Here is a 15,453-nt window from a genome sequence, read left to right on the forward strand (position 1 = left end):
ATGTAGGGAGAAGGCAAAAGCGGCGGAAGATCCTTCAGGAAACTGAGGGAGACTCACCCTTGGTCCAGATGAGCCCCCTTCCCGCCCCTAAGGAAGCAGAGGCAGCCAGCAAGGGCAGGCAAGCTCCGCTTCACAGACTCCGTCCGTCCTCACTCCCACCCACCCACCCACCCACCCAAAGCCACGAAGTCCCCAATCGCGCAGCCCAGAATCGCCCTCCCCTCAGGGGCAGCAACGATGCCCGGTTTTCCCGAGACAAGAAGCTCCGCCGTGCAATGAAAGCGCCCTGGCTCTAGGCTCGCGGGCTCAGAAAACAACGCGAGCCAGGTGGCTTCGGCTCCGCTCGGCTTCTCCAACATCCGGCACCGCCCTGTTCTATGTGCCGGGCCCGGCAAGTCCGAGCAGCCAGCACGTGGAGCAGGACGGCGCCGTAGATCGTTGGCTGCCTCTTTTGCAGCACGGGAGGCCTCCCCCAGCTGGCCAGCTGCTCTCCTCCTTCTCTGCCTGTTTGTTCTGTGTGACCGAGGAGGAGGAGACTGGCCGGCTGGTTGGGGAGGCTTTCTGTGCCGAGGAGGCAGCTGCTGGTGTCCGGCTTTGCTCCGCTTCTCCGGCGCGGCCCTGTTCTTTACTTGGGCAGCCGGGCACCTAATGGCGCCCACGGCGGCAACAGGCAGTTCCGCCCGGGCTCCGCTCAGGTGTCCGGCTGGGGCTGTCGGGAGTTACCGCCGGTGCGGCCCAGTCCCGCGTCGCCCTCGCACCGGCGGCAGCAACTCCACAGCCCCAGCCCGGACACCTGAGCGGAGCCCAGGTGGAACTGCCTGTTGCCGCCCGTGGTGCCGTTGCGGGCGCCCGGCTGCCCAAGTAAAGAACAGGGCCGCGCCGGAGAAGCGGAGCAAAGCCGGACACCAGCAGCCGCCACCTTGGCGCAGAAAGTTGCTGCCGCGGTGCGGCCCCAGTCTGCGTCGCCTCGGGAAGGGAAAGGCAAAGCGCTTTCCCTTCCCGGCGGCGATAGCCACACAGTGGCAGCAACTCCAGACAGACAGCTGCCTCCTTGGCGCAGAAAGTTGCTGCCGCCGTGCACCCAGTCCGCGTCGCCTCGGGAAGGGAAAGGCAAAGCTTTCCTTCCCGAGGCGGGACTGGCCACCAGCCAGCAACTCAGACCCGAGTGGAGCCCGGCGGAACTGCCTGTTGCCGCCGTGGGCGCCGTTGCGGCGCCCGGCTGCCCAAGTAAAGAACAGGGCGCGCCGGAGAGCGGAGCAAAGCCGGACACCAGCAGCCGCCTCCTCGGCGCAGAAAGTTGCTGCCGCGGCCCAGTCCCCGCGCCCTCGGGAAGGGAAGGCAGCGCTTTCCCGCCCGCGGCTGGGGCGGCGGCAGCAACTCCAGACAGCCCCAGCCGGAGACCTGAGCGGGCCACGGGCGGAACTGCCTGTTGCCGCCGTGTGGCGCCGTTGCGGCGCCCGGCTGCCCAAGTAAAGAACAGGGCGCGCCGGACCATCGGAGAAGAGGAGCAAAGCCGGACACCAGCAGCCGCCTCCTCGGCGCAGAAAGCCTCCCCAACCAGCGGCCCCGGTCTCCTCCTCGGCCACACAGAACAAACAGGCAGAGAAGGAGGAGAGCAGCTGTGCCAGCCGGGGAGGCCTCCGTGGCGAAGAGCCAGCGGAACGATCTCTGGCACCGCCCTGCTCCACGCGCCTGGCTGCTCGGACTTGCCGGGCCGGCACATAGAACAGGGCGGTGCCAGATGTTAGAAGCCGAGCGAAAGCCTCCCAACCAGCTGCCTCTTTTGCAGCACAGAAGCCTCCCGGGCAGAGAAGGAGGAGAGCAGCTGGCCAGCCGGGGAGGCCTCCCGTGCTGCGAAAGAGGCAGCCAACGATCTCCGGCACCGCCCTGCTCCATGCGCTGGCTCCTCGGACTTGCCGGGCCCGGCACATAGAACAGGGCGGTGCCGGATGTTGGAGAAGCCGAGCGGGCAGAAGCCACCTCGGCTCGCGTTGTTTTCTGAGCCCACGAGCCTAGAGCCAGGGCGCTTTCATTGCACGGCGGAGCTTCTTGTCTCGGGAAAAACCGGGCGTCGTTGCTGCCCCCTGAGGGGAGGGCGATTCTGGGCTGTGCGACTGGGGGACTTCGTGGCTTTGGGTGGGAGTGAGGACGGACAGAGTCCGTGAAGTGGGGCTTGCCTGCCCTTGCTGGCTGCCCCTCAGTTTCCCCTGAAGGATCTTCCGTCGCTTTTGCCTTCTCCCTACATCTTCCCTCTGTTAAAATCCCCCCCACACACACACACTTATTTTCGGGCGGATAGATTTCGTGTCTGAGCATTCTCACATGACGGTGGGTCTCCCCCCTAAAAACAGTTAAAAGAACTTTATCTGCTTCCGATTTCTGCTTCCGACCCCCATGCTTAAAAGTTGCAAAGGAAACACGGAAGCAGGGAAGCGCCTGCCCAGCTCCGGAGCTCCACACCATTTTTTTTCCAGAGGGGAATCTGACTCGAGTATAAGCCGAGGGTTTTTTTTTCAGCACAAAAAATGGGCTGAAAAACTCGGCTTATACTCGAGTATATACGGTAATAAAATTGTCACTGAATTCATTTGTATTCTTAAGAATTTCTGAATAATACGTTTTCTTTTTTAACCTGGAGTGAATTTGTAACCACATACTTCCCTTGTAGAGTCTTGAAATATAATATCTGTGTTGGATTTCTACTATATTAGTAAAGGACTCTACTAGGTGAGTAGAAATAAAAAATAAAAGTTTAAAAGTTTAAAATTAATAAGTATTTAGCTTGATCTCTAATTAATACATTTTATTCCTTTGTATAGGAATAATTCCTTTGCTTATGTAAATAATACGTGCATTATATTCAGTGACCTCTTCAGTAAAATAAAATATTATTTATGCAAAATTGGGCAAAGACAGATTTATGTCAGGCACAAGCAACCAGAGCCACATGTTCAACTAACTACTTCATTGAATTCTGCCAAAACACAGGAATCTCCCCAGATTGCTAGTCTTTCTTTGGGAATAGATAGATAAGTTCTCGTGGAGCTTTGAAGTGGAGGATCAGTCTTGGATCTCTTATGGCTGCGCAACAATTCAATAATTCCCCCTTGAATTTTTTCCCCTGCCTGCCTGGGCATTTCCCAACAATTTTCTTATCTCATATTTTTCATTAATACTGTACAATCTTCCCCCTTAAGAATAAAGATTATATGGTTTTTTTTGACACTGCTTGATGGGCTTCATTGCCCATCACTTAATTACAGGGATGAAACTTAAATGCTCATCAATGAAGTATAGGCATATAAGGACATTTTTTTCTTATTTGGGCATTATTATTATCATTATTATTAGTAATATAATGAAATTGATTTTAAAATGTTATCATCCGTAATAAGAACTTGTTTAATATGGTTTTGAAATGAACGTTTTTCATTACAACTTTATTTTGTCAAATTGGTATATCGTTGGTTACAGGTTTTTTTGCCAGGTCTGCAGGTAGACAATTACCCACTTGCAGAAGCAGGAATTTTTATAATGCCACAATTTATAATTTTATAATTACCCACAAGGTAAAATTCTGTTGAAATGTAGGAATGATTTGTGAATATTTATTCAAGACAATCCATTAAGCTGGCTTTGTTTAAAATATTAATGAATATCTGGTTCTGACACATTAATTGTTTTTGTGAGAAAGCTGAATTGGAGTCATAATTAAGAGCTGAAAAATATAAAGAAATAATAAAGAGCTGAAAATATATGAGGAAATAATAAAGAGCTGAAAATATATAAGGAAAGTTACAATAGAGGAAACAACAGCTAAGGAAAATAACTCTTAACTTGCTTAGTTATTCCTACAAGACTGATACTCTGAGGAAAGAAGTATAAGCAATAAGCACAGGCATTCAAAGTTCTTTTGTATACGCATTTTAGACTGTTATTACTATTCAGGTCACTAGTGATACAGATTGTGAAACCTAAAATCAAATACAAATATATTTGATTCAGTAAAAATAGTTTTCGTCAAAAGTCCTATATACCTAAACAAATGGAGGAAACGCAGTATTATGTTATATTTTTATATCTAATGTAATAATATTACATCTAATACCATTAGATTGGTCCATATAAAATTATGACTTTATCACTCTCCCATACTAGTTATTCTAGTTACAGAAAACTAACAGAATAATATGTAATGTAAAATGGATAACTAAGAAATATCTATGTTAGAGGTTGAGTTATACTTGTGTATGTTGTCATAGTTTTTTCTCATTTATCTTATTTCTATCACTCTGATAGCTACATACAATTGATATAGTAGTGATATAAAATCAATCTTAGAGATATAAACATGTTGCTTCATTAATATATATGCTGAATGTCTGTTTAAAATAAATTAATTGGCACTCATAGTCAGTACCTGATTTTTGGAGAAGTTGTACATCACTGAATCTCATTCATAATGCAGGAAATTTTTTATGTAGAAAAGCTATATAATCTCAATTACAAACTTTTAAATTTTAAAACTGTCACCACCCTTCTTAGATAATTGGTGTTTTCAATTTAAATTTTTAACATGCTAACGACACTGTGCTAAAGCTGTTTCTTTCCATTATTTCTTGTGTTTTACATTGTAATTTCTTAAAGTAAATTTAGATATAGTGCTGATAGACTGTACTGATACAGTAATTGATAAATAATTGGAGCAGAATCTGCATTTGGATACAGAAACAGTTTGAAGAGGATCTTAAAAGAAGCTTGTGGAAGAAAGATGCTGAACTTTTTATTCTCTTGCAGCTTCATTGGGTCCTGTTTCCCACCCCCCACCCACCCCGAATGGAACTAAACTTTCTATGTTTCTAGATCCATTGCAGGTAGTTCCCAACATACCACTGTGATTGGGACTGGAATTTTGGTTGTTAAGAGAATCATTAAATGAATCATCATTTGAGTGGACCTGATTTTTACAACCATTGTTACTGAGATCATTAAAACCACAGTTGTTCAGCAAATCTCATGTGAACCATGTGGTCGTTAAGGGAATCCAACTTCTTGAGTTGATTTTTCTGTTGGAAGACAGCTGCAAAGGTCACAAATTGCCATCACATAACCCAAGACACTGCAGTCATCATAAATTCAGTGCCTGAATTTTGATCAGGTAATGGAGATAGTGCAATCGCTATAACTTTAAGGAGGAGTTGTAAGTTGCTTTTCCCAAGACCATAATAACTGCAAACCATCATTAATCAAATGGTTGTAAATCAAGGACTACCTCTTAGGGTTGTCTGAAAGGATTCAATCTTCTCTTACTTAAAAAAAAATCCTCTTACTCATCACCTTTTTATATATGAATAGAGTAGGGAATGAAAAAGAAACATGTCCCTGCTACTGCTACATTTCCTATAGCTTTTATAAGCAATTCTCTTACTATTCTGAAAATCAATACCCTAATTAGGAGTTTGGCAACCCTCTGGAAAAGTGAAGACTCACTGCTTATCATATGGTAAAAGTGAGGTGTATTTGTGTAATACATTCATTTTTCTTCATATTTTCACTAGCCTTTTACTTGATAACACTCATTTAGAAAAACCTAAACAGTACTAATATCCATAAACCTATGTGAAGTTGATTATCTTTACACAAACATGCAAAATGCACTATAAAAATTTCAATTGTGCTTAATTTTGTTTGTAGAGCCAGAATGAAGACTGGGGAGGTTTGTCTGAGGATATCTTATGATTAAGGACAATCTAAAGCCTTAGCGCTTTGGCCCCTACCTGTACAATTGGTAACTACCAAATTTACCTTTTGGTGGCATGGATTACATTAGTGCTTTGCAGAGGTTTGCACGTGTAAAAGAACCCTTGCCTGTTAAGCAAGAAGAAGAACAGAAAGTGACGAATAATGGACTTATTCTTTGTCATATTTGCTTGACAGAATGGACATTTGCTTTGGGTGTTCTATCTTGATTTTTCATACTAACGGCATCAATTTTGAATTGTGTGGTGCATGGTTTTGTTCTAGTGTTGTTAATGATTTTTGTATGCTGAAATGGCTTAAAAGATCCCCACATTAGCCAATAAACAGATCACTAGTCTGATAAAGTAGTTTAAATTATTTTCTTTATGATAGATACAGTATCATGACTTGTAGTAGGAAAAAGATAAGTGTATTAAATATAGTTTAATGCGTACATGAAAAAAGCTGCAATATCTTACAATTAACGTAATACATGATGAATTGCTGGCATAAATATTTGTCCTAAAGACAAAAGATATATTTGTCCCAATTTATTTCAACATCTGACTTTCTTAAAATATCATTGTGTAATTGCCACTTTTAAATCCCATATTCCATAAAAAAGGGTGCATGAGGAAAAATAATCATCTAAAAATATTTTAATGTATTTTATTTATTTTTAATGAATTTATGTTCCTCATAAATAATGTGGCTTAAATGCATTAATTAAAACTAACCATGTTTAGTCCTGCATTTAAAATGTTGATAAAGCAGAAATTATAACGATCAATTAAGCATGTTTATCAATAGGCTTTTAAATTATAGAACTTTACAAAAATGTTCTTTTATCAACTATAATGGCTTGGATACAAGGCTGCATGTTTATACCAGAATGAATAGCATCTTTCAGGTAAAATTCTCAAGCTTCTGGAATAGCTTTTCCGAAGTTGAAATAAGACAAAACTTTAAAAATGTTGATAGCAAGTATTCTAAATGTTACTCTCCATCAAAAACAATAAATTGACATGATAAATTATGTACTGATACATGTAATTATTATTTACTGTGACTGTCTCATAAACAAGCATATTAAATACACAATTTGACTAAACCTAAGTAATTATAATTTTAACTGATTTAATAAGTTTGTGCTTTTCTTCATAGAAATCAATGTCATTTTAAACATATTAATATTAGTTGTGGACTGATAGTATGTAAAAAAGGAGTCTTAAATGTGATCAGCATGTTGCATTGTGAAGTTTGCCTATATCAGCAGTGTTGGTCTCATAGTGATTTAATATTTCATCAAGATTGTCAAGTATAGGTAGGTTATGTTTTAAAGTTATCCTACCAGATAAGGTTAAGGAAAATTTTAACAGTCATTTTGTAAAACATTACCGTATATATTTATAAAATGGACAAAAAGATTCTGAGCTGTGTTCAGATCAGGAGAAATCCTTGTAAAGTTTCTGCATCTTAAAATATTTTGCTTTTTAATCTCCCACATTAAATTTCTAAGGACACATGTATTGAAAGATAAAATCAATAAAATGTAAACAAAAAAGACATGAGCAATATAAACAAAGAGAAATGCCTCCCGCTATCAACAAAGAATTTGAAGTAGGCATTGCGACCTATACTGTGACAAGAATATTGATTATTCTGTTTCCTTTTTCTCACATTTTTCCAAGTATCATGAAGGCATATATGTCAGGAATGGATGGAATTATTTCAATTTCTTGTTGGATAGCATTTAAAATGATGTGAAAGTAGCTTCCTTTTTAAACTCAGAATACTTCCAGTAAGATCAGAACAGCATTGGAAGTCCTCTGGTAATATTAAAATCTTATTTTGAAATCACTGTTTTGTACTCCCCTCATGATAATTACTTGATAATTAACATTTATAATGGGTAATTTAACTTCTGTCCATGATAACTGAACTTAATATGTAGAATTATTTATTTTTATTAAGAAAACTTTAATCAACTTCATGAGATTACTTTATTAAAACAAGAACTACAGTAATCTGTAGATCAGTAATCTGACTTAATTAGAAATGTAGTATTATAAATAACTAAAATTTATTACAGTCATCAATCGGCATTAAGGTATAGAATTATTTGTTTGGTTAACAAAGAATAACAAGAAAACAAGTAACTACACCTTATTCACAGCTATTTCATACTTTTTCACATATAGCGTTTGTAAGAATATAATTAAATAGGCCTTTTTTCTCAACATAGATATAAAAATAACTACAAGTGTTCTATGATGGCATGCTTCATGTAGTTAATGCAAAACTCAATTCATGGTGATGCTAATTAAATATAAAACAAAGATATAGAAGGTTGTATGATCAGGCCTTATATACAGTCACATTTCTGTAGAAGACTTATTCATCTGACCTAATTGACCATGGAATTAGTTATTTTGGATACAGAATTCATTCCCATCATCTTGAGGGTTAAAAAACCCATACCTTTTCTATTGGCATTTCTCAATTGCTCCAAACAAGTTGATTTCCATATGATCTGTAGAATTCAACTGTCTCTGAAAGTGTATTGTATTTTTGGACTATAAGACATACCCCCCCCCCAAAAAGTGAGTAGAAATGTCTGTGCATCTTATAGAGCGAATGTTGCCAAAGCCCTGCCCACCCGCCAGACTCCACCCTTTGGCCTCTGCCTCCCAGCAATTTGCCTCCTTGCAGCAAGCAGCAAACAGCCTGGTCAGCTTCAGCATGAGCAGCTGATTGGCGATTGGACCTGCCTCCCAGAATACCACTGATCAACTGTTCCAGGCTGTGGGGATCGCTGATGCTGCCCATTGCCACTGGGTGGTGACAGTGCTGATGGGCAACGGTGATCCCCACAGCCTGGAACAGCTGATTGGCGGTATTCTGGGAGGCAGATCCAACTGCCAATCAGCTGCTCGTGGTAAATCAAGCTGTGCTGAAGCTGACCAGGCTGTTTGCTGTTTGCTGCAAGGAGGCAAATTGCTGGGAAGCAGAGGCAGAGGCATTTCCCCCCCCCCCTTGTTTTCCTCCCCAAAACCTAGATGTGTCTTATAGTCCGGAACTTCCGAAAAATACAGTATTTATCCCGCATTTTGACATAGACCCCTACACAATACTTGCTTGGGTGCTTGACAGGTTTTTCACCTCTTACCCTACATTTGTAATGAAGGAAAGGTTATGAAATTAGTTTCTTCAGGTTTAAAATAAGAGCCTTAACTCTGTTACCTTGTCATATTTGTAGCTATTTGTATTCATTATACAGTATATAGTATGTAGAAATTTGAAGAAGTATTTCGTTAAGAATAAAACTGCATCTTTTTACTGCCCAAATGTAAGGATTTGCAATTTTCTGATTGAATGTATTGTGCTGGTTTCCACTCATTGTTTCTACTTTTCAAGATCCTTTTGAATCTTATTATTAATATTATCATCTGTTTGTTATGTGTACTAACTTTGCTTCATTACACATGAGTTAAGTATATGTTCTAATTCTTCATTCAAGCACTTTTATAGACGTGGAACAAATTGGGCCAGACCGGAGCTTTGTAGTATGCTGCTTAATACTTGTTTCCATCTTAATGTGAAGTCATTAGTGTAATATGATTGTTCAGCTAGCTCTGTATTTGTTTTATTTATTTTTCTTGCCTTTATTATTATTTTATAAATAACTCAAGATGGCAAATATACCTAATACTCCTTCCTCCTCCTATTTCCCCTTCAACAAAATCTCTGTGAGGTGAGTTGGGCTGAGAATGACTGATGGTGGTACTGTTTATAAACATAGCATGCCCTGATCACATTTTATCTCTTTCGTATAATTCTCTACTAGAATCTCATGGAAGTCTTTGTTGAATAGTTTTCTAGGTATGCTGTGTCTACTATGTTTCTGTGGCAATTGAATAGGTCACCCTTGGGGGGGGGGGGGAGGAAAAAGTCAAGACATTCATCAGGATGGTGTAGCATGATTTATTCTAATTAAACTTGGATAAACTCCTGCTTCAAACCTGCTGCTGAATAATCTGTGTCTCACTTTTGCCCTGTCAAAGCTGTCTGTCTCTACTTACCAGTTATCTTTTTGATAACTTTTTGAAGATATTTAACCCTTTCCAATTGTCTGGCATTATGTCTATTCTCCATGATTTCTTAAAAATCATATATGCTCCAAAATGATATCCATTAGCTTCTTCAGGACACTCAGATTTCTTTAGTTGCCACTCTTTTTTCTTTTTGATCTCACAACTGAAGCAAAATAGGAATAGAGGAACTCTGCCCTCTTCTTGCCATAATTGGAACAGTATGCAAATGCTCTTGGAGCTGTGCTGCAGATCCTTTGGCCTGGTGATTTTTGACCATGGGTTGCTCCCTAATACTAATTTAAGCTTTGTGCATGTATTAATTGCACTCCAATTTTTCTTTCTACAATATCTTGAGCCTCCTGGAATTATGATCACTTCCTTCCATAATTCTTATTGTTTTTATCTTGTCCACTGATTCTCTGTTGGTTTGGAACAGATCTGAACAAGCAAAACACAGATCACTGAGGGATTCTTGACGCAGGCTGTTAAAGATGTGTCTGTGTTGTCTGCATCTCAAACTGAAGTGCAAATGATTCCTCTATTCTGCAATATTTTTTCCCTGGAAATCTGTTCATACTCTCACAGCATTAGAAGGGTGTTCATCCAAAGTATGTAGCTAAAAGTCTATGGAGATTCTCTGCCATCCAAATCATGGTTGTTCCAAAGGTGCTTTTTCAGAAGGCAACTGGACTTCTGAAAAAAAATCAGAATAATTGAAGGATTCCATCAAAATAAAATTCAAAATGTTTGAGTATTCTGACCATAAAAACAATGGGAATTCAAGACAAGCTGCTTGTTCTCTTGCTTTGATTCAAGCAGTAGAGGGAGTAGCTGTTCATTCTGATCCCATTTTTCAAAACAGTTGGTCAATAGGTTAATTCTTAATTGTGATATATTTTAAAATTTCATAGCTTTTAAGTAAAAGCAGCAAATATTTTGGTTATGAAAAAAGCTGTTAGCAGTGGGCTGTCATAAGAAGGTTTCAGTTGGTTAAACAACTTTCTCAGGAATCTATAAGCCAACTTTATAAATCATCCTTTTAGTTTTAAAAGTCTTGACACTTTTAAGGAACGCTCAAAAGGTTATTTCTTTTCATTCTCTTTTCTTGGAAACTCTTACACACATATTTTTGTAAGTTCAAAAATAAGAAAACTTGTCCAAGTTACTTTTCTGAGTTGGAATCTATACATCCAATGAATCACCATTTTGATGTATGATTTGTGTGCCCCTTTAGCTATTAAAACATCATTTGTTTTTATTGTAAATTCTGTATAACATCTTTGTCAGTGTGTGTGTACGTGTGTGTACGTGTGTGTGTACTGGTATGTATGTGCCACCTATCTTGTTAGATCACTTTTGCATCCTGTCATTTTTAAATCCATATCCAAATCATCCTGGTTTTCAGTTGCATCCTCTTCTATCTCCTCTTGTGAATCCATTTTATATTATTGGACAATCTAAAAAGAAAATTCTGAATATACCATTGCTAAATATCCTTGAATTCCTCCAGAGTTAAAATAATTCTCTCTATTTTATAATAAAACCTTCTCCTTTAATTAGACCTTTCTAATTGCCTCTAATAACCAAACTTCAAGTTCTCCTTTTTTCCTGTTTTTCCTCTATCCACAAAATTTTCCCAAGGAAAAATTTCTTACACTTAAAATTCAAAATCTTCATATATTTTTAATAGGATTTTAAACAAACTACAGGAATATTCTTATAATTATTTCATAATCTTATTTCCAGTTTAGATGGACCCTGTCCATTTAAAACCTTTCCAAAATTAGCATTCTAATTCTGTTTTTGCTACTTATTTTCAAATAACATTTTTAATTTCTTAAATTTACATAAATCTCCTATGTCTGAGGATTGAAGGAACAGCTCCTAGTGTAATAACACTTGTCCTTCTGAAGGCTCTTAATATCCATAAAACAATTTTCAAACCATTTCCAGTGAAAGTGATTAAGAAAGGTAGTAGGTGAACCCAGTGTCTCTTGAAGTCTCTGAACCATGGCTTGGCTAAGACTGACTCCTGGCTCTCAGAGCTCTAAAACCTACTGAAGACTAATGTTTTACAGTCTTGTTGCAGGAAAACATTGGGCATCCCAAATTCTCACCTTAATCCAGAGAGGAGTTTGAGGAGCAATTGGCTCCTTTTTTCACTGTAGTCATGGGCTATGCTCTTGCATAGTTGTCTTCAGTTCCCCATGCCCCTTGGAATATTTTCAAATTGCAGCTTCTCTTTTTCTGACTACAGTTTCCAAAAAAACCTCCACCTTTTTCTTCAAATCCTATTTTTATTGTTTACATATTTAAATATTTTGTGTGTGTGTGTATAAAATAATAAAGATGGATACACACACACACCTTTATTATTTTAGGTGGTAAACATACCTAATGCTCCTTCCTCTTTTTCCTACAAAACTCTTTGAGAGAGAATGACTTGCCCAACCCAACTGAGTTTGATTTTTAGCAGATAGAATTGAGAATTGTTTGATTTTTGACTACACAAGATACAGATAGTTTATTTTCACTTCTGAACCTTTCCATAGAAAGGTTTCACCTATAACTTTTAATATTTCCATAAAACAAAAATAATGTAAATACATTAACCATCAAATGGTGTTATTTAATCACTTTTAGTTAAAAACCTGAGCATCTATGAAGTGAAAATCCATATTAAGGCGATGTAGTTATTAGGCCAATCTGGTAAACTGCAGGAAAAAATGTAATCCTAGCATACCAGTTTATAAGCATTGAAAGAATGTGGAGAAGACTGCACATATGCAAATTAGGGATGTGGAGAGTATTTAATTTTATGAGTTTGGTTATATTAATCACAATGTGTTTGGGAAGACAAAGATAACTGAATATGTTCATACGATGTCTGGGAAAATGTACTTTTACAATTTGCCAAGTTAACATGGAAATTTATAAAATATTCTTCATTAAATGAATTAATCTTAGGGTATCTGTTTTAGGAATACTTTCCATTTCATTATTTTCAGGGAAACCTATATTTCTGAGATAGACTTATAGAAATATTCACAGTTACCATTATTCATTGATTATTATGTTTGAAAGCCTGCACATTCTTATATACAGAAAAACTATAGTCTCTATAGTTGTTTATAGAACTAGCTTTATGAATGGTATATTATTTTTGCTCTTAAGATAAGCACGAAAAAATGTAGGAAATTAATGATGCCAGTTCTCCATCCCTGGGTAATTGGATTAACAGCTAGTTGGCCTGGAATGTTAATACAGATAGTTTTAAAACAGCTTAAAAAGAATGAGTTTATTGTTATGATTGCAGCCCTTAAAGACATGATTTATGATTGCATCATTGAAGAAGAATAAAATTTGAACATAAATTCATTGTAGTTTACATACATTGCCATAAAATTCAGTAATGATACAATTGAATATTATTTGATACAACATCAGAAACATCTTTCAAATAGCTTGTTCAACATGCAAATTGAATATACATTCTATTTTCTGTAATTAAACATACTGCTGGGCAAAAAATAATGGGTGTCTGGCAGTAACAGTGTACATATCAATCATCACAAACTTAGTTTAAAGCAAACCACGCAGGATATTAAATATATTTTGTTAAATCATCCGGTACAATAAAATATATTTTCTTAAACCTCTATCATCATTATTACATAATTGTAAAACATCAGAATAGGGAAGAATAGAAGTAATATAAATCCATTTGTTTTATTATATGCATGCTAATTTTTGTGCTGTTTATAAAAAATATACATTTCTTTTATAGCCACGTCATGAATACTTTAATGTCCCAGTATACTAAATGACTTCATTCATCATGCACACAGAGAGGCGCTAGAACTGATTTTCTCATGGCAGAACGCTTTTCCTCAGCTTGGTGAATCCAATCATCCTGAACAAGCTAGTGTATATCACAATTGTGTGTTTTGTTTTTGCTGTTTGTATTTTTCCTTGTCCTTCCATTTGCAGTGTTTGTTTTTCTTCATATGTTTTGTCAGCATGCTGTAATGTTCATGTTAAAATATTTAAATCTATCTCATTAGTACTTGACATAGCATGTAAAACTTTAGCTTCAAATACTTTGCTTAGCCTCACTATATCATTTAAATATTCAACCCCATGGTATGGTAGTCTGTCAAAATGTATATAAATCTAATTTATGTAGCTATCACATAGAAATCCACTGATATTAACTTATACACTTTATCCCACTAAACAAAATGTTTTCTAAATAGCGCCTTCTAAACGTATCATGAAAAACAACCCTGAAGGCCCCAAATTGTGATATATGTATATTAAACAGATTTGTTTCACTGCTAAATAAGTTTAAAAAATAAGCACATTGATCTTGCATTCTCTAAAGTGTGCATAAGGTATTTCTTCTGCATGTAGTCTTTCATTAATTTCAATATTTTAGAGTAGATTTATATGGATATCTTCAATGCATGTATGGAGCTGAACCTAATGTTACAATAGCAATAAAAATGTTCATAAATGTACAGAAGCCACTACCAAACCCTCCTGATTTTATTCTAAAACAAAAAGTCATAATAAAAAGAGAGACATGACTGTTGTTACAAAGTTAGACTTTCAAAATGGTAGTTAAAAAAGAAAATGGTTTCTGCATATAATTAAGTATAGATACAGCATATTAGAGACAGTCGTCATTTCAAGCACAGGATTAACATTACTTCCCATTACATCTGGGAGGCATGCAAGAAGCGTTTATATTGCAGATCTCTCTCTCCCTCTCTGAATGTATATGGTATTGCTTCTGTGAACGTACATGGTAAATGCTGCTTTGCATTCTTTTAATGTCTGGCTCTTCAAACTGCTGCAAATGGAGTGCTGATAGTGGTGCAGTATTGTTGTACCTTTATGTAGCTGCATGCTTGTAAATTACTGTGGATTTTTTTGCGCATGACTGTAATAAACTATTGCATGCACTTCTCATGTGACTGGCTTTTTTCCCTTCCATTTTTTTGCTGTGAAATAATTCATAATTGTGGAATTTACCTTAATTCTGATTTGCAGACATATGAAACCCTTCTGATAAAAGATTAAATTCAGCTATTTCTAAAAAGTTGCACATTCCCAAAGAGCTATTTTACACCCCTTGGAAGCTACTTTCCCCAAGTAATATTTGAGATTCAGACTTGTTGAGGGTATGCTGTATCATTGCTCATAGTACATTATTAAAAGTGTAAAACACAAATTTTTAAAAAGACTACCATGATACAAAAATGCATACAGTAATAAGGGTATGCAGGTTCTTGTTAGATAAAAGTAGTGTATCTTTGTTATGTTATGCTGGCCTATGACCGTAATAAAGATTCAATTTAATTTACACTTCACATAAAGAGCTCTATTAATGCAGGTGAAATCCAGCTGTATTTATTGGATTACAGCTCTAACTTTCATGAGAAATTGCCAGGATCAAGTGGTGACCTTGAAAGGTAACCTTTGTGGGAATCTGTCCATCCTCTAAGCCAATCTTGTTTTTGGAAGTTTGCATAATGAAAGAGGGTGCATTCCCTGGTAGTAAATCTGCTGAATGATGAACCTTCAGAATGATGAATCTAATAAAAACTTTTTTTTT

The 15,453-nt window shown here is 37.9% G+C and overlaps 1 protein-coding gene across 16 annotated transcripts in view; it reads left to right on the forward strand.

Moving 5' to 3' along the window:
- The window catches only part of AP1S2 (adaptor related protein complex 1 subunit sigma 2), a 36,327-nt gene that overhangs the window by 17,766 nt on the left and 3,108 nt on the right, over positions 1–15,453 (forward strand). For 3 of the 16 annotated variants that reach the window (XM_087967002.1, XM_087966999.1, XM_087967001.1), the window contains exons 5-6: positions 2,669–2,727; positions 13,621–14,805. The exons of 5 other annotated variants lie outside the window; for them this stretch is intronic. In XM_087967002.1, coding sequence (XP_087823128.1) covers positions 2,669–2,683 — 15 coding nt within the window. In that variant the 3' untranslated portion in view covers positions 2,684–2,727; positions 13,621–14,805. Of the gene's footprint in view, positions 1–2,668; positions 2,728–5,694; positions 5,789–13,620; positions 14,806–15,453 lie in introns of those variants that run through there. 8 more of the 16 variants (XM_087966995.1, XM_087966993.1, XM_087966994.1 and 5 more) reach the window with 3 other exon arrangements.

This window comes from Notechis scutatus, chromosome 5 (genome assembly GCF_049901735.1).
Source record: "Notechis scutatus isolate UNSWTSFEM ecotype Mainland chromosome 5, rNotScu1.2, whole genome shotgun sequence".
Lineage (NCBI taxonomy): Eukaryota > Metazoa > Chordata > Lepidosauria > Squamata > Elapidae > Notechis > Notechis scutatus.